This window comes from Numenius arquata, chromosome 6 (assembly GCF_964106895.1).
Source record: "Numenius arquata chromosome 6, bNumArq3.hap1.1, whole genome shotgun sequence".
NCBI classification, from domain to species: domain Eukaryota; kingdom Metazoa; phylum Chordata; class Aves; order Charadriiformes; family Scolopacidae; genus Numenius; species Numenius arquata.
This window is the reverse complement of record NC_133581.1, coordinates 18,973,215-18,991,784: the sequence shown is the minus strand read 5'-3', so window position 1 is coordinate 18,991,784 and position 18,570 is coordinate 18,973,215. Positions and strand designations below refer to the sequence as shown.

At 37.0% G+C, this 18,570-nt stretch overlaps 1 protein-coding gene across 3 annotated transcripts in view; it reads right to left on the bottom strand.

The window, feature by feature from the left end:
* The window catches only part of PLEKHA7 (pleckstrin homology domain containing A7), a 176,303-nt gene that overhangs the window by 43,074 nt on the left and 114,659 nt on the right, over positions 1-18,570 (bottom strand). For 2 of the 3 annotated variants that reach the window (XM_074149664.1, XM_074149665.1), the window contains exons 6-10: positions 14,231-14,335; positions 12,371-12,443; positions 11,068-11,168; positions 3,736-3,914; positions 1,261-1,746 (exon numbers count right to left, since the gene is read on the bottom strand). In XM_074149664.1, coding sequence (XP_074005765.1) covers positions 1,261-1,746; positions 3,736-3,914; positions 11,068-11,168; positions 12,371-12,443; positions 14,231-14,335 — 944 coding nt within the window. The remainder of the gene's footprint in view (positions 1-1,260; positions 1,747-3,735; positions 3,915-11,067; positions 11,169-12,370; positions 12,444-14,230; positions 14,336-18,570) is intronic. The other variant, XM_074149666.1, reaches the window with a different exon arrangement.

The window sequence follows — 18,570 nt, the reverse complement described above, 5'->3', positions numbered from 1 at the left end:
CTGGCTAATTACTTCAATAGTTTTCAATTTATTTTAGACTAATACATCTGTGCATGTAAGAAGAACTAACGTAACAAGTACTTTTTTTTATTAAAGGCTTACTGTCTCGGGAAGCACTGATTGATATCCAAGCAAAAAAGATGCAAGTAAACTGACTCTAGCAGTCTAGAAGAACTTACATAAAATCAAAAAATACAAAGGTTTCTTTAAAGGAAATTTCAAAGATAAGAGATTAGAGGAATGGACTTCCAAACAGAATTAACAAGCCTTAGATTTCTTACTGAATCCCAATGACACATTAGCTTCAATAAGCATTAAAAAATGCTCAAAATGTTGTCCCCCTCCTAAGAACCACATGCTAATCTCTCCTATTTTTCTATATTATAATTATATTTTAGCAAATTTTTAAGGTACTAATTCAGTAGGTTTTCCATATTTGAAAAATCCTCACATGGAGCATAGAGCCCAACTGTCATTCTTGCCACTTGACACACGGTGACATTCTGAATAGATGCATATATAAAGCACCTTTTTTTTTTTTTTCAACTGGTACCTAATCTGAACGCACACTCTGAAAGTAAAGCAATTACGAGATTTTCAAACTACAAAAGCATTCCAGCATGCATTCTACCTCTTGGTACAACTTATGTGATTTTCAGGGACTGAAGAGGGAAAAAAGAATCCTGGAGACCATGGGAACATCCTAGGACCTCTTAATTAACTAAATGAGTATAGGTACACCTTTCAATATGTGATGCATGCACTGTGACTTTGGGTGCAGTGATCTGATATGGAGGAGTGAATGGCTGTTTGGAACAGGAACAGAAGGGAGAAAAAAATAAATCAGCATTCTTTACTTTTAAGTGGAAAACAAATAATTATATATAAAACATATGGTGTAGTTGTTTACTGAGGGCTGGAATTCACTTTCTGGCTCTTCAATTGTTGCAAATTTTAAGAAGTTTTAAGCATCCACAGTGATTAAAAACAGTAACAAAAAAAAATGGCACTCTAATCTCACTGTTTGTAATGTAGTGACAACATTGAAGGGATTTGATTAGCCAATCCTATATTGACTTTCTCATGAGGTAAACACCTGAAAAATACCATTCTGCACTGGAGGAGAGAGTAAGTTTTGTTATATATTGTCTCTGTAAAATATAATTCTGATTTGTACTAAACATACTACTAATACATATTTTCCTCTAATTTAAGAAAATGACATTTGGCAGGTTATTTAAAGATGGGCCTATTACTAACCTTTTTGTATCTCCTTTTTGGACTTTTACCCAGTGCTCCACTTGAGCCATGTTACTTTTTCTTTGAATCTGTTTATCTGGATTTGTTCTGGGAACAAACCCTCTTTTATATGAGCTGGTACCATTCTGCTCCACTAGGCCAGCACTCATACTTAATGAACTAGGAAGCGTTCCATTCTTGTCAGCTGGCTGAGGTTGAGCTACTTGGGACCGTGATGCATTCGTTAAGTCTGGAAATAATGAATCAGCTTCTGTTAACGCATGCTTAGCCTTTCCCTTCTTAGTTTCCAGAGTTTCTTTCCTGTGGATATAACGCTCCTCCTCCTCTTTTTCTCTTCTTATCTCTTCGCGTTTATCATATCCAAGCATTTCACCTGATTTTTGATAACCTTCTTTTGTATCTGTAATCTCTGCCTTCACACACTCTTTACAGGCATCCACATGATTGACTTGGGGAACAGCTTGCTGATCCACTTTTTCAGTTTCTCTGAAAAGAAAATACACGTCAATAATGAACGCTGCATAACTGTGAAAAGTTGATGTGGTATTTTTACTATTTTAGAAAGGATACCCACAAAAGCACCTTCTCCAGGCTGTGATAAATTTGACAGAATTGTGTTTAGATAGATACACACAGAACGACTTAGTTGTTATCCTAGACAAAAGTTACCTTTACAGTGCTATTAAGGAAGCAGAAATAATTTATATGCATCTGTAAAATTGACTGAAAGTAATAATATTGTATGAAAGAAGCGTTCTACTTGTGCAATATTACATATGAACCACTGTAAAAAAAGAAAATCTTCCTATTCTGGGAAACAGTGAAAGCCAAAAAATTAAACCCAAACTGCCGACTGCTCATTACAAAATCAAAAAAGTCTTTCATATCTTTGTTAGATGCCTTAGGGCCTAATAATTTCTGGCCAAGAGGACAGAACAATATCTACATTAGTGTCAGTACTATCATTGTCCAGGGAATTTCTAACCTGGGGGCTATTCCTGCAAAAAAATTTTAAAAAAATAAAACCTCGACTGCTCCTAATTCATGCTGCAACACACAATAGTTTACTTATTTACCTTATTGTTTAAATATTTCAAAAATTCCATTCCAGAAATCCTGATATTAAACTTACAGCACGCTATAAAATGTCTAAAGATGCTAGAAGTTCAATATTGCTTTTGACACATAACATACTTGATTTGCAATTTTCTTCATCTCCGTATATAAGTTTCTCAACAACATTTTTTTCTCTTACAAGCCGATGAAGTATCATTGATCTTGGAGTAGCACCTCATCCTCTCTGAAACTAAGTTCAGCTTCTTTAAAGCTTTATGGAAGGTGAATTCTGAGTAAGCGCCATGAAACAATTGTTTTCACTTCAGTCTACTTAGCGTCTGAAAAATGCATAGTCTACTGCGAGGAAGGACACTTCTAACATGCCAGACTTCCCCAATTTTTCTTTCAATTAATCCTATCCTTAGAAAGAAAAAACAAGTAACAGATTACATGTTATTTGAAACTTAAATTAAATCCAGAAAACCTTAACACAAAATCATATAGGATGCAAAGGTCTGGAAGAGATCTTGATCCTTCACTTGTATTTGATTTGCCAAAAGCAAGCAGTAGTGAGAAAATGCACCATGACACTTTAATCCTCGCAGTCCTAAGGGTTAAAAGCAGGGTTGTCTCACAGTACAGTCTTCTTTCACAAGGAGTTGCAGGGAAAGAATCACATTACCAAAGTCAAAACATCAAGAAGGCTATACCAATTTTAAGAAAAGGGAAAAAATGGAAGCATGTGAAGGCACAGCTGAATTCATTCACCTCTAGTACTAATTAAGAACAATGGGACAAAAGACATCCTTCTTTTGTCACAGTGATTTTTTTCTACACTGAAAAAACATAAAAAGCTTTTACAAGTACTAAAGGCCACCAGAGTAAGTAAAAAAACAAGCAGTTAATACCGGCATAAATTAGTTAATATCTGTAACTCTATGCACTTATGATTTACCCATCTTTAACATTCTTTTCCCTCTTAAGAGCATTTTAATCCTAGTTCTAAACACTCATTTGAAACAACTTGCTACTCTTCCGTCTTTTCCCTTTTAATCTCTCCTCAGGGCTGCCAACTGGCTGTTGCAGATGTATGAATTTGCTCACAAAAACTTTAAATTTTTAACTGAAATTCCCTAAAAAATTATATATACACAGAAATTAATCCATGTCCTTAAATGTAGACACGCAATTTGTGTATAGACACGTGTACTGAACATCAGGTTTTCTTAATTAACGTTAGTTAACTAATTTGCAACAGAATGTAAATTCAAAATAATTACTTCTTTAAAATAGGAATGAGTTTCATGCACACATTTGCAAATATCACTATCAGAAATCACCACCAATCAGATTTTTAATATATATATAAAATATATTAAATAAAATTTTAAAATCTAACAGTTTGTGTACTGAACTTGCCTCTTCAGTGAAGAGCGTGTTTGCATAAGAGCAGCTTGATTCATAGCCCGGATCCAGCCACTCATATCCTCTTGGGTATCTGCACTGAAGTAGTACGTCCGCATCCCTGAATGCTCTGCCTGAGAGCCAATAACGGAATTCTTATTATAAATATATGCCCGCATACCTGTATGAACTGCCTGCAAGAAAAAAAAGAAAGAAAAGACGTCAGACAGCCCTTTCATTTTAATCCCCTGAAAATTTACTGTAACTTTTCCTAATATCTTTAAGTAACTTTCCAGATTCTTTGACTTTTTCTTTAATTATGGCTAAAACTATTACATTGTCACACAATGGGCTGTAGCGCACGAACTCAAATAGTACTCTGATTTTTACTGGAATTCCTCTACCTCTTTCTTGCACCATTAATCTAAAGGTGCAGCACTTCTGGTTTTTATAGTAGGAAATTTCAGCTTTTCATTTTCTCTGAACAGACACATTTCATTTGCCATAAATACCATACAAAACAAATTAAAGAAATTCTCACTGAGACACGCGTAAGCAAGCCAATTTTCCCAGCTCATTTAATAAAGCAATTTATTCAGACAAAACACAGACAAAAATCTTACAATTCAAGCAATTAAACCATTTACTTCAGAACTGATTATAATGCATGTTAACATCTTTTGGTTAAAGTGTGCACTTGAACCTCTATATTAGCTACAAAATCACAAGACTTTCTGATAAAGTTAGTAATACTGATTAAATTATCACAGCACAGAAAATACTGACAAGTATCTCTGCACACCAAAGTATTCCATGAAATTCCACTGCAGAATAGGAGTATTTGGAAATTCCTCTATAAATATATTGAATATTCAAATGTATTCAATATGGAACTTCTTTGTAACTCTAGGCTAGTTGAATTTAATCAAATCTCATCCACATTTGTCTAAACAATAGTATAGATATTACTAAGTCATATCAGTCCTGAAACAGTTGGCTGTATTTCCTCGAAGTTACTTTATAGATGCTTCAGATTAGTAGGGAGAGATTCATTTCCCTAATTTCAAAAAACTGAAGACAACTGAAGGCTTGGCTTGAAAGCTCTTGTAAAGGTATTAAAACAAAATTAGTGATTTTAACTGCTTTTTATAAAACTAAGCCCGGTATCACACACTAAAGCTAATGGCATGAAACACTGCTGAGACAGGGGTTTTTTAAAAGGAAAAAAAAAAAAATCTCAACTTTCTAATTTGGCTATGTCTTCTTTTAAAGGTTAAACATATTTCACAAATCTTCCCTAAATGACCGGTCTTTTTATTTTGATGAAATCCTCTCCTCCTCATTATTCCAAATTTTAAACAACAAAAAACCAACAAAAACCCCCTACCCTACAATCACAGATGGCTTCAGACACACAGCAATAGCTTTGACAGAAGCCAAGCCATTTAATCCAGTGCAGCTCTCCCTAAATGTTGTCATTTCAGTTGTTTACCCTGAATTTCCCAAATTACCATAATCTTAGAGACTCATATCAACAACTCTGAAGAGTAAAATATTTGCTTGCTAAAATTTCCTCCCTTTCTATTGCAGCCTGTTCTTATAAATGTGTGAAACGTGGCCTTCCTTTCTGCGCCTCAAGCGTGGAAGATGGAAGCCTCCGTTTTGAAAACTGTGGTCATACTGTCTCCACAGGGGTCAGTCCCTGTCCTGCCATCACACCCATGGTGGAAAGGATGAGACTGCAGCACAACAGCCAGCTAGTAAAAGGAGGAGAAGGAAGAGGAGGAAAGGGAGACGGAGAAGTTCAAGACCATCTCCTGATAGAGTCTGCTTCCCAACAACATGGGCCGATAAGAGAATACAAGGTGGTTTCTCCCTCCCCACCATTAGCTGCCGACCTTAACACAGGAAAACAGGATTTACATACATGAAACAGTAGCTCTGATCAACTGGGTATTTAGGAATCAAAGGATTTTTTTCATGTTTGCCTCGCTGAGTTCTTTGGGTTTGAGTTTTCTTTGCTGTTACTGGGGTTTTGTTGGGGGTTTTTTTTGCCATTTTGAAACTGTTACAATTGGTCAAAACAAATATTATTTAGAAGCACTTAATTCTTTGCAATTTATGGTTAGCATCCAGTGTAAGAACACACCAGAAATTGGCAGCTCCAGATGCAAAGGAAATCAGTGATTTTAATGCTAGGCATTATGACTACAGGGCTCCTTCACAGACCACGTTGAGCCGGTAGAAGAAGATGCTAGAATTCAGAAGTGCAGCGACTCCTGCAGAAAATGCCCCATTGCAGACGACACAGTAGGACCCTGCCATTCCTGGTTATATATTTGCTGAAAAAAATCCAGAACCTTGGGCCACTAGCTGTGGAGACTGCCTACCACACCAATACATGGATTTAACAGCTATCTGTCTTAATTGATCTGTAGGTCCTGATCAACACAACTCATTTGTCTTTCAGATTCTCTTTTCAGCAGTGCATGATAAACACAGCTGAAAGCATTGCCTCACAGTTTGTAGGTGAAAACAGTATAAAAATGCGAAGTATGTTGCACCATTCTCCCTTGAGAGACTGAAGCTGTAACAGCCACAAACATTCATCGCTTCAGAAAGGATAATGGAGATGTGTTATTATCAACAAACACGACATTCTGAAGTTCGTAACATATCAAACTGGTTAAAGGAAAATTCAAATATATTTCAGTTATTTATTAGTAGCGTGTTTTATATGCAAAAAAGCCACTTTGTGCCAAAGTCCTGTAGCTGTCACTGCTAGCAGACACAGAAGCTAGCAGTTCTTTTTATTTTTTTAAAAGCAATAGCTATGAGGATGACTACAGCATACTAAAAAGCCTAAAACGCAGCACATGTGCACACGTACACCATACACACAACAGGGAAAAAATAATATTGGTACCTATTCATGCATTCAGATGCCTTAATGTGGGTAGATTGAGAAGAAAAGCAGTCTCTCTCCCATAACGCACAGAAGGAGAAATGGACAGTAAACCCAAAGGGCATATCAATAGGACAACACAAGGACAAAAAGTTAAACAAGTTAAAATAATGAAAAGATTCATGTTTCCAACGAAAATACTTAACAAAAGACTATACTAAAAGTAACTAATGCCTAGAGCTGTTATATTCACCTCTGGTAACTCAAAATTCCTAGGACAGAAAAAAGCCACAGTTCATAGGACAGAGGAATGGGGAGGGGAACAGTTTTCTAATAGTTGTAATCTTTCAAAGTTAGTCCTCTCAATAAGCTATAAAATACAGAAAATTCTACCTTCTCCTGAAGTTTGATATTTATGAAACGTTTATAAGCAAAAATTGAAATAATACTCTGAGCCTTCACTATAAACACAACAACAGCACACTACAATCTAATTCATCTTTCACCCTCAAATAGTATTGACCTTTTTCAGGGCTTGTGGAAGCTAGAAGCTTCCCTTTTCCAAATTCTAAAATGGCACCTCTCAAATTTATAGCCATTGGCATTTCTTCACCTGACTCCCCAGACCCAGAGAAGCTTTATAAGCGATATGGGAGCCTAAGGAAGCAACAATAATCCAGAGAACATAAAGAAACTACGTCAAAATTTTTTAGGAAAACCAGTGAGATCAAAGAAACAGATAAGCAGTTTGCCCTGGTCCCAGGAAGTCTAAGCAATGAACAGATACTTCAATTAATACGTCTTAGAGTGTCAATAATGAAAAAATGTTTAAAAACAAGTTGCAGTAGCATCTTCTGGAAGTCATGGTTTGACCTGGCTTCCTCAGCTCTGAATGCCCTCATGCTGAAAGGGTGTATCTCTGAAAAAATTAAAAGGTAGTACCAAAATAAAAAGGAGTAATTTGTATCTCCAATGCTACTTCCTACCTCATACAGGAACCTCAGAGCATCCTACATTGACTTTATTTGGTAGCACGATATGCACCTGAATACAAACATATACTTGCATGTCTTTGCATGAAGTTTAGTTGCTTTCTTTACAGCAAAATTTGGTAGGCCTTCCAAGTTTCTCAATTTGCATTACTGTCAGATTCATATAAATGAGTTTACATTCAGTACTCTTTCATACATTTTAACATATGTAAGACCAATTAAAATCAGTTTTCATGATTGAGAACTTCATGATGAGGCTTCTGAAGAGACTCTGATGACAATAATCTTCATAAATTGATACTACTCATGTTTAAAATCGTTGCATTACTAAGAAGTACAGTAAATTCTCTATTAATTACAAGGAATATTTCCAGCTATATATTAATGTTGTGCAAACTTTTTCACATTAAAATCTATACATTGGATTTGCGGTCCCTCGCATTTGTATCAGAAAAAAATTACTGTATTAAAAAAATATAGTGATTAATTAAACATCTTTAAGATGTTAGCTACTGACCTAAATATGCAGTAAAGATCCTGAGTTCTAAAAGGCTGTCACGCAGCTTAATGACAGTAGCTTACAGCCAGTCATAGCATTTTGGTTGGGACAAATAAACAATGTGAAAAATTTGTCAAGATAAATACTTATTAACCGATTTTCTAAACAGAATAATTTAACATACATACTGCTATACTTCAAAGTAGGTTTTTTATTACATTTGAACAGCCTGTACGCAGTTCTGCAGGTCTGTAATTGTTAAAAACCCAATGAGATACACAAGCTTAAAGCTGGGTCTTAGGAGCTGATGAAAGGAAAAGAACTTTGAGAACTCCTATGGTGTACATTTTAACAGTTAGCAGGGTTTAACATATATCCTAGTGAGCATATATTTCAGAAAACTTCTAACTGAATCATAATGCAAAGAGCATCCATGTATTTGCTAAGTAAATTTCCTTCCTTCAATTATACAAACCAAAATGTTGAAATTTTTCACAGTTTGCCTGCTTCCTAGCTTCAAAAACTCATTGTTACTTAAAACAGCTGTTGAAAATGAGAGCAAATACCTCTATTGTAACAGAGGATTTACAACAATATGAATAAATGACAGGCGAAATGTAAAAAGTGACATGGCGCATTCTCTCACTCATTCAGGACTTAAATGTGAAAAAGTCCTATCTTTATTTTGGGCTTAATCTGTTTGTGTTTTCTATTTCTGGCTGCACTACGTAGTGAAACAGAATGTCCGTCTACGCTCTGGATATCAAAATGTACTGAAGAGATTAGATAAAGGTAATGGCTGGTGAGTGATGGAATGCTAGTATGGCTGTGCTCCTGCTGTCATGCGCCCGTAGCTGACTCCGAGACCAATGAACATCAGTACTGGATGGGGGCCATGCAACATGAATCTTACGAAATGCTCCAACTGCCCTAGGAGTTGGTTCTAAATACAATGAAATTGCAGCATCAAGTCTGCAGTCAATCATCAAACACCTAAAGCAGAGTTAAGATTGGCACAACAAACTAATACATGAAATGTATGTTCTGGGGTTTTGATATAGATTTCTAGGATAAAGTTTCTTTTGCTATCAACTCTCTATTTCTATATCAACTTTTTAGCAATGACCCTATGTTGAAAGTGTCAAGTTAATGGCTCATGCTGATTTTCAGAAAAAGACTCAGATTAAAGACTTGGTAGAGCTCATACAGGTGTGATATCCTAAAAGGAACAAGGCAAGCCTGCAATGGCTTCTGAAAATGTTTAACCGTGATTACAACCATTCTACTTTGCAGGAAAGGAGAAGCACAACTTGGCACTGGTGACTTGAGAACTTGCCTAAAGAACACACTGCTTGGAAATCACATGTATGTGTGTGTGTGTGCGCGCACACGCACATATGTGTATATATATATACACACACACTCACACACATGGGTTTTTTTCCCCCTTGTCACTGATACTGTTAAACTGGCTAATAATCCTAATATACATTTGATTGACATTTACAAACATCCTTTCAATAAAATAAAAAGATTTTTTTTTTTACTCTAAAGCAACTAGATACTATCACTACTTTCTCCATCTCCTTCCCAAGTCTGCACTAATAGTTATTCAAGAGAAGCAGAAGCCTAGAAGTACATTGGGTCCTCCTCTTGCAGTATGTACTTCTTCCTAGGAAAAGGCTCTAGAAGAGGAGAGCTTGATGAATTACACTCATTAAAGGGGAATTTTTTTCTTAAACAAAGGTTCCTTTGTAGCTTGTCCTGCTATCTCATATTCAATGCATTTGAAAAAGTACAATAAACATTTCCACAAAGTACACTAAGTCTTTTTTTAAACACATTTCTCAAGTTAATATTTGTTTAATAAATTTCAAACCATTATTCACTTGAAAACAGAACCCAAAGCAACAAAAGGCAGTCTACAGTTTTAAAACACCCCAAAAATCAAAATGCAAGACAAAGTCTAAGCTGACTACATGTTCTTCATCATTTCAGCACAGGAAGGAATTAAAAAGAAAGTTTCCTTCTAAATCTCCCAAAGTATATCCATTTCTCTAATTTTTTTTTTCTAAAAATGATTTTTAAAATTTAACAGATTTCTGAATTTATTTTTTTTAAAGTACATCGCTGATTTGTTTGATGGAAAAACAGGTTCTGCTCCAAGTATCAGTAGAATTTAAATCTGCAACATACAGTGAAGTTTCTAAACTTTGCCTTAGTGCTGCAGCTCAGACAATCAATTAGAATCAGGTTTCTCCACTGAAGGAATGTATGTTTTATTTCATTTTCATAGGCTTTTTAATAACAAAGAATAAAACTGTATATTATACGATTTAAAAAAAAAAAAAAGAAAAAACACAAAACCAAACACAAAACTAATCAAAACGAGTATTTTTTCTTTAAAAAACTCCATGTCACTTAGCATGACTATTGTTCCCCACCAAAAAAGGAGGAAAATATTGGTTACTTTTTTCCCCTTGAACTGAGGAAATTCTACATCAAAAGCTGCAGTATTGTAATTTTCTAACTGCGAGAATGGAGCTGATTATTTTATTTAAAAAAACGAATGCAACAAAACCAAAAGACCATATGTCCACTATGAGACCAAGTACTCTATAAAGAAAAAACATCAACTTTTCTTTCAATCTGTTAACAATACTGAAACAACTTATCAAAACTAATTTCTAATTTTAGAAACAGAATTTTTACTCACATACATATTATTAAGCTCTAAAGACAATTACATAGTAACAGACATATGAATGTCAATTCTTAAGCAACAAAAAAATGCTATGTCACATTTGAACAGGCAGTCAATAAACCTGTCTACTTTTAAAAAAAAATAGATAAAATAGGAAAGCAGATGACGTTTCTGTTTATAACAGCATCTTTTCCAATGCAAATAAGCATTTTAACATATGATTAGCTAATAAGCTTTGTAACTGTACCTTAAAAGAAAATTTGCGATTTATGCGATCTTCAGGTCCAACTGGAGATATTACATAACTAGGCAATGGTATGCTACCCAGGACAGATTCTTCTCTGCTGTCTGTTGAATAAAAAAAAACAGAATCTAATTCACTGTACTTTTCAGAGGGGTAACAATACATTCTCCTTCATGGACAGACAGACAACAGGCATTAAGTAGAAAGAAGAATGGTTCAGACTCGATCTAAGGAAAAGAATTTTCCCCATGAGGACAGAGCAGCAGCGGAACAGGCCAACCAGGGAGGTTGTGCCGTCTCCATCCTTGGAGGCTTTCAACGTCTGACTGGATTATGCCCTGAGCAATCTGGGCTGACTTCTTTCCTGACCCCGCTTTCACCAGGCGGTTGGGCTAGACGCTTCCTGAAGTCCCTTCTGACCTGAATTTTCTTATGACTCAACACTAATAATACATGGAGAAAAATGTTTTAAAGAAACAAGATTGAATTCTTTTTAAAAAAGACAAGTTTGGGTCATTTGTCGAGTTCTTTCTGGAGGGATGTTGATTTTTTTAGGTTCAGACAAAAGGATATGCTTTGAGAATAAAGCTTATTGTGACAAATGAACTCTGAAAGGCTGCATAACGTGATGGACTTTCCATTTAGCATTGTACATCTAGGGTAATTGCTATAATTAGGAAAACTCTATTACTGTTGGCTCTAAAGTGATCAGCAGCAGAAATGCAGTGCCTAGAGATATGAATTCCAAGTTTCATATTCTGTAATTCTTTCCAAAAATTGTAACACACTACACAATATTCAAAACTCAAAATAACTTTACATAATGCCATTATTCCTAGTTCAGGCTAAGAGTACCCCTAAACCTTCAGGGCAGAAATACTGGATTCAGAAGTTCTCACTCTTACTTTGTCCCTTGGATTGAAGCTGAATCAATGCCCTGATCCGGCCTTAGCACATGCTCAAAAACGTCAGCTGTCCAAATGCAAGCAAGTAGATAACAACAACGCAGACCAGAGATGGGGTAAATCTTAAACCGGTCTTGCTGCCAAATATTTTGCAGCATAACCCTTGGCATATCAAATGTAAATGATGTGACAGAAGATCATACAGCACCCCCTTGTTCCCCAACTCTGGCCTGAAAATTGTTGCGCCATAAAGATATATGGATAACTAATTGTTTCACTAAGCAAGTGACATTCTCCGAATGTCAAACTATATCTGAAGAGTTCGACTAGTTTATGCTTGCAGTGTAATTTGAACAGGTGAACTGCTACAGACTAACTCAAAAGAACTAGTGTCTACTCACCTTTGTAGTAAAACAAACAATAATCGGCAAGCACAAACCATCGTCTTTTCCATAATCGCATTCCAGAGCTATCCTGAAATGCAAGAAATGTGATACACCTTTCATTTAAGCAAAGTCAACAGCTTACCACACAATGATGTACCAGTCAGTATTTTAGCAAAAGTTTACCTAAATATGGTATTAATTGCAAAAACAAGTCATTTATATTTTAGCAAAATATTATGTGCTAAGAAGATAAGCGGCAAAACATCCAGCTACAAAATAATTACAGTAGAATATTCAAACTGCTAATTTTCATTAAGTAATTAAACTTGCATCCCAAACAGCATTCAGATTAGCCTGACACACAACCAACGCATATTTTATCTAGGCAGATTTATCCTGCAATAAAGAAAAAAAGTATGCATCTGGGTGGCCAAATACCAACAAGGATGGCCTGTAGACCAAGATGAAAATCACTACACAGCTGTGAAGTATGACCTCACATTTCAGACAACGATTCCCTGTAATTCTACAGTCAACCTCCCATATGTTACCCATGTCTAAAATGTAATTTAATCAAATATTCCTTAGGAAATAAAACAGGGTGCATAATGTGCAAATTTTAATGAAGTATAATATGCCTGTGGAGATCTATATATCTCTCTATATATAATATACATAATCTTGTCAAAAGGAGTAATATTTACATTGAAATTAATTTTAGAAGCTTGTAAAATTGCCAGATTGTAATCTAAGCAAGTACAATTTATTCAGCTGAGGTAGGCTTTGATGAGACCAGAAGCACAAAAAGCATCTTTAGGCTTTAAGTGCTTATGAGTAGAGGAAAAGGGACAGAAGGAAATAGGTGGAGGAATGTGGTATATAATATTTCCCTTCTTTGTTCTGCAGTCTTATTAAGTATGCAAGGACTTTCTTCCCTTTACTTTTTCATGCTACAATGCTGTCAACACATACTGTGTCTGAGTTCTGATTCTGTCCTGAAGACTAATGGACTTGGGTAGTGGATGGCAACAAGAGTTGACAGCAGAATACAACTCTCCACGCAGGAGGAAGCAGATGGCTGTCAGCTACTTCACTTTCCTGTACACGTAGAATCATAGCTCTAAGCCTTAGATATCAGCCTTCTCCTGCTCATGCTTAAACCTAGCTGCTGGATCTCTGGTGATAATCTGATGGACAAGGACCGCCAAACCAGAAACAGGGTCATATTCTCATACAACAAACAGCTTCCTTTACTTTTTGCACTCAAGGATGTGCTTCTGTCAGCTTAAGAGTTCAAGATGCAGCAGCTGTAAAATTCTGTTTGTTCGATGAAATCCTACAATCCAACCTTTGCGTGGACACTGGCCTTGGTGACAGCTATGTGTGGTGAATGCGTTCCTGTTTCCCTTCATTTTCTCCCTCCTGCTTATGGACAACAAAAAGTATATGGGTTGGAATTAAGCCTTTGATGTGGGTATAAGGGCATAAGCAAGCAGATGGAATAAGGCCTTGACAGCCAACCTCGGGTTTATAGTGCATTCTAAGGGAGACTGAGATCAGCATGGCAGAAAGCCAGCAGGATAAAACACAGAAAATAACCAGATTTAGAAAACAAATTTAGAGCTTCAACATTTAACCATGATGGTGATGAGCATTTATCATTGTTTCCATGTCTGAATCATACCTGTAGGTAAAACTTGGTTTTCACACTTGCTGAGCACAAGCCCCTCATTACAGAAGCTTGTGGGAGTACCCAACATTGCCCTGCATCACCAGCGTTCGAGCTTCTGTTTTATCAGTTACGTGGAAGGCAGTTACTTTTACTTGATGATTGTACTGAAGTATATGAACAGAAACAGATGATTACACGCATACCTGTTTGTGTAGCCAGCCTCTTACTATAACAGGAACATTGGGATTCCTCCTGATAGCCTGTTCCCTCTTTCCAAAGCTATGAACTTTGTTTCCAGCCTTCACGATCTGTAAAGAAGTATAATGTAGCAGTGGTTTTTAAATTGTACTGAGACTCATTTCGTATTACAAATAACCTCACTGCAATAATTCATACTTCATTACACAGCAATAAAGTATTTATAGCATTTTCAAGGGCAAGTAAATAGACAATGATATTTACAGCATAGCAAAGTTAATCTCCCACTTTCATCAACATATCAGGATTGTCCAGGATGGTCCGCCAACTCCCACTGAAGCAGCAGCAGCACTGGTGACTGAAGTCTGAAAGGCAGAACTCCTGAAGTTTTAGTGTGCTTGGGAAGTATTTTTGAGTGCACTACAAAAGCTGTATGCAAGTCTCTCTGCAACATGGCACAAGTCTCTTACACGCACAGGACTTTGTGCACCTGAATACTGCTCTTGCTGTTCATTGTTTGGAGTGTTTTTTGGTTGTTTTACATTTTCTTTCCTGTTTAAATTCAAACAACATTGATAGCTCAATAAAATGCTTGGATTTTGACCCTGCAAACAAAAGAAGACAGAGTGGTGCTGCTAAGGAAGAGACCTAGACAGCAGTAAGTGGAAATCACAAGGTCTAGGTAATGGTTTGTGTTTTACTGCAACCTCAGTTTTCACTCACATGGGCGTAACTATTTCAAAAACAAACAAGGAAAGCCTATAACTCCATGAAAAAGCAAGAATCTGTGGATGAATAATCTGCCTGGTTTTTTTCCCCAATCTCAGCACGGCTTGCTACTGCAATTGCTTTAGGAACCTGAGGTGCACAAACCACCCTTACAGTTGCTCCCAACTTCTCCAAGGAAAGAGCTGTCCAGATACACTCTCTCTCCTTCCTGCAAATGTCTCATTTGTTTGAACCTCTCCTCTCAGCTGGCCAGGGTACTGATGCTCTGCCAGCTGCAGACACACAGCAGCCCTGGAAACAGGCACATTTGTCATATGCAAGGGATGGTATCATAAAAATGTTTGCCAGTCAGGCAACATCTGGACTAGAAGACAGCATATATAATAGTAAAATATTCTAGCAATATATGATAACATTAAATGGATTCTGATAATTTTAAGTCCAGGCTTTACCAACGCGCACTAAATTTCACACACTTCAGCAGTCATAAGCACACATCTCAATGCAGGATTAAGGTAATAGCAATGATTAGTAAGAAAAAAAATCCACATTTTCTTTGGTGCTATAGCATATAAAACAGCAATGTAGATTTAACACTCACAAGGAGATATCAAAGGGCAGATTTTACTAGGTAGTTTTCCCAAGGTCTGTTTACCAGGAAGCATTATGCTGCTTTCAGATCTGCTGAGAAGCCAGGTGAGCTGCATGTCAGGGTCATTTCTGTGAAACACCCTGACACTTAGGAAGAATGCCAAGCATGGGCTTTTCCCTAGGACTGACACCCCACCTGACACCTTAGGGACAGTCTGCACAAGATTGCCCCATGGCCTAGGGCAGCACAGGAGATCCCCTGAGCAGCCCAGCTGTCTAGGGCTGCACAAACCCACCAGGCCAGGCTGTAAACAGCACCAGGTTTCTGAGCAGACACAGTTGCCATTCCGCTAGCCATAAGCAGTTCCCAGCCAGGTAAGGATGGTATTCCTGAGACCTCCCAGCCCATTTCTCTGCCATCCCTGTGCTAAGGCACTCAGTTAACATAGCTGCAGAGCACTAGCTCTGTGCCAACACAGCATGTCAAGTATGACCACAAAATCTCTCTTGGTACACAGCTCAAAGACCTACAAGCGAGTCAGAGACTAAAGCAAGGAAGAAAGATGTTGGGTATTTTGTGTTTGCTACTGAAAATATTTCAAAAGATAACTTGCGAACCTACATCCAAATATCACTTTAAATGAACACACAAAGATGTATCGCAGAATCATAGAATGGTTTGGGTTGGAAGGGACCTTAAAAATCATCGAGTTCCAACCCCCCTGCCATGAGCAGGGACACCTCCCACTAGACCAGGTGGCTCAGAGCCCCATCCAGCCTGGCCTTAAACACTTCCAGGGATGGGGCATCCACAATTTCTCTGAGCAACCTGTGCCAGTGTCTCCCCACGGTCACAGTGAAGAATTTCCACCTATTATCTAATCTAAATCTCCCCTCTTTCAGTTTAAAACCATTATCCCTTGTCCTATTACTCCACTCCCTGATAAAGAGTCCCTCCCCGTCTTTCCTGTGGTCCCCCTTCAGGTACTGGAAGGCTGCTATAAGGTCTCCCTGTAGCCTTCTCTTTTCCAGGCTCAACAACCCCAACTCTCTCAGCCTGTCTTCATAGGAGAGGTGCTCCAGCCCCCCTGATCATCTTCATGGCCCTCCTCTGGACTTGCTCCAAGAGGTCCATGTCCTTCCTGTGCTGACGGCTCCAGACCTAGAAGCAGTACTCCAGGTGGGGTCTCAGGAGAGCAGAGTAGAGGGGCAGAATCACTTCCCGTGACCTGCTGGCCACACTTCTTTTGATGCAGCCCAGGACAGCCAAGCTCTGAATGATTATGATCATCATGCTAATCCATGTGTATTGTCTTTTAAAGACTTTTAAGAAAAATGAGCAGTAATCAATTCTGTTAACGTTTTTAAATACTGTTGCCAAATGTTAGATGCAACAGCTACTTTACAAGGGTGATGACAAATAATGAGGCCCAAACTGTTTAAGGCTCCCAAAGTCAAAAATCTATGCTTGAACAGAAATCAATTTGCAAAATGTACAGAATTTAGTTTCCTAATTTTTCTCTCTCATATTTATCCTCGGAAGAGTGGATGAACTCAGGAACAGTTAAAGTATAGCTATCTGACCTTATAGCAGGGTTTAAATTTGATTTCTTCCATCAAGATCCCCATCAGTGATTAAGTACTTTGATTCTCTGACCTTATTTAATTTAAAAAAAAAATATAGACCACAATGTAGAAAAATCATCCCTGGACTTGGTCAAAAGACCAAACAATTTCTATTACATGGGAGGGGGGAAAGTTTTCCTAAAGCTGTGTGTTCTATATCAGTACAATACCCATAACAGAAACAGAAAATCATTTTATGGTGCTATGTGTAATTAAAAATTTCACATAATCTATAGTATTAATCATCTCATTCTGCTCTGGAATAAAACAAAGCATAACGGATACCGAGTGTCGTGCCTTGCTTCCACTGGCTCGAATAAAAAGTTAGTTTAAAAGAAAAGGTTTATTAGTAAAACTATTTGTCTGTACTGCAGTAGTCTTTTCCTAACTTAAAATATTCTGATATCATTGTCGTGTGTTGAAAAATGCAGGTCAGAGTAGCTGCCTGTGTCACTGAAGACAAAGAAGTCACTTTTGACTTGACTACATTTGTTATGCTGCCTTGTCTGTGAATGACTCATAAGTTTCTGGAAAAAACCCAAAATGTCAAGAGCCAAAATTTTCAAATCCCTTTTCATCACTGTGTCATCTTCTTCCTTGCAACAGCCTGTAGCTGTGGAGGAAAGTTGCTAACTTAATTATAAAATGTAATTCTTTTTCCTAAAACTGGGCAGTCAACAAAAAAAAAACAAAAACAAAAAACAGCCTTTGATTTGGAATAGACTTTCTAAATAGCAAAAAGGAAGACTCTACCTTGGTAAAAATATGCATATGTATATACACATAAGAGAACACATAACTTAACTTTCAATCTACAGGGAATTGGAAAAAAAACCAAAACCCAACAAAACCAGCCCACAAAAAAACCCACTTGTTTAACTCTAGATCATAAACTCTTCCATTCAAAAAATCTCAATGTTTTACTAACAAATGAACTCATGAATCCCTTCAGTATCTCTAAGAAATTAGACAAAATCCTTATTTTTCAGATAGGGAAATCTGAAACTCTCAGAAATTCATGCTCTTCATATTGAGCATTCATCTACAGTGACCCTGAACTAAATCCTGTGTTCTACACTCCAGCTCCACAGAGTCCCACAGAACAGGCACCAATGCATACATGTCACCATTTCCCGCTTCTCTCAACTGCTAGACCCATTCTTTACTTACTCATCAGTTCATCTTGCAAAAATATCAGCAACAGTGTCAACAACAATTCAATTACTTCTCTTGCTCAGAATCCATGCAAAACATGCTCTCAAAACATAGACAGTAATAAATACATTACACTACTGTCCTTTATGCTTTTGATTTGGCCAAAGTACTGTGTAACACAGTAACATTCACATACTTCCATTCACACCATCAGGTGCTTTAACAGACTAAATTCCAAATGTAC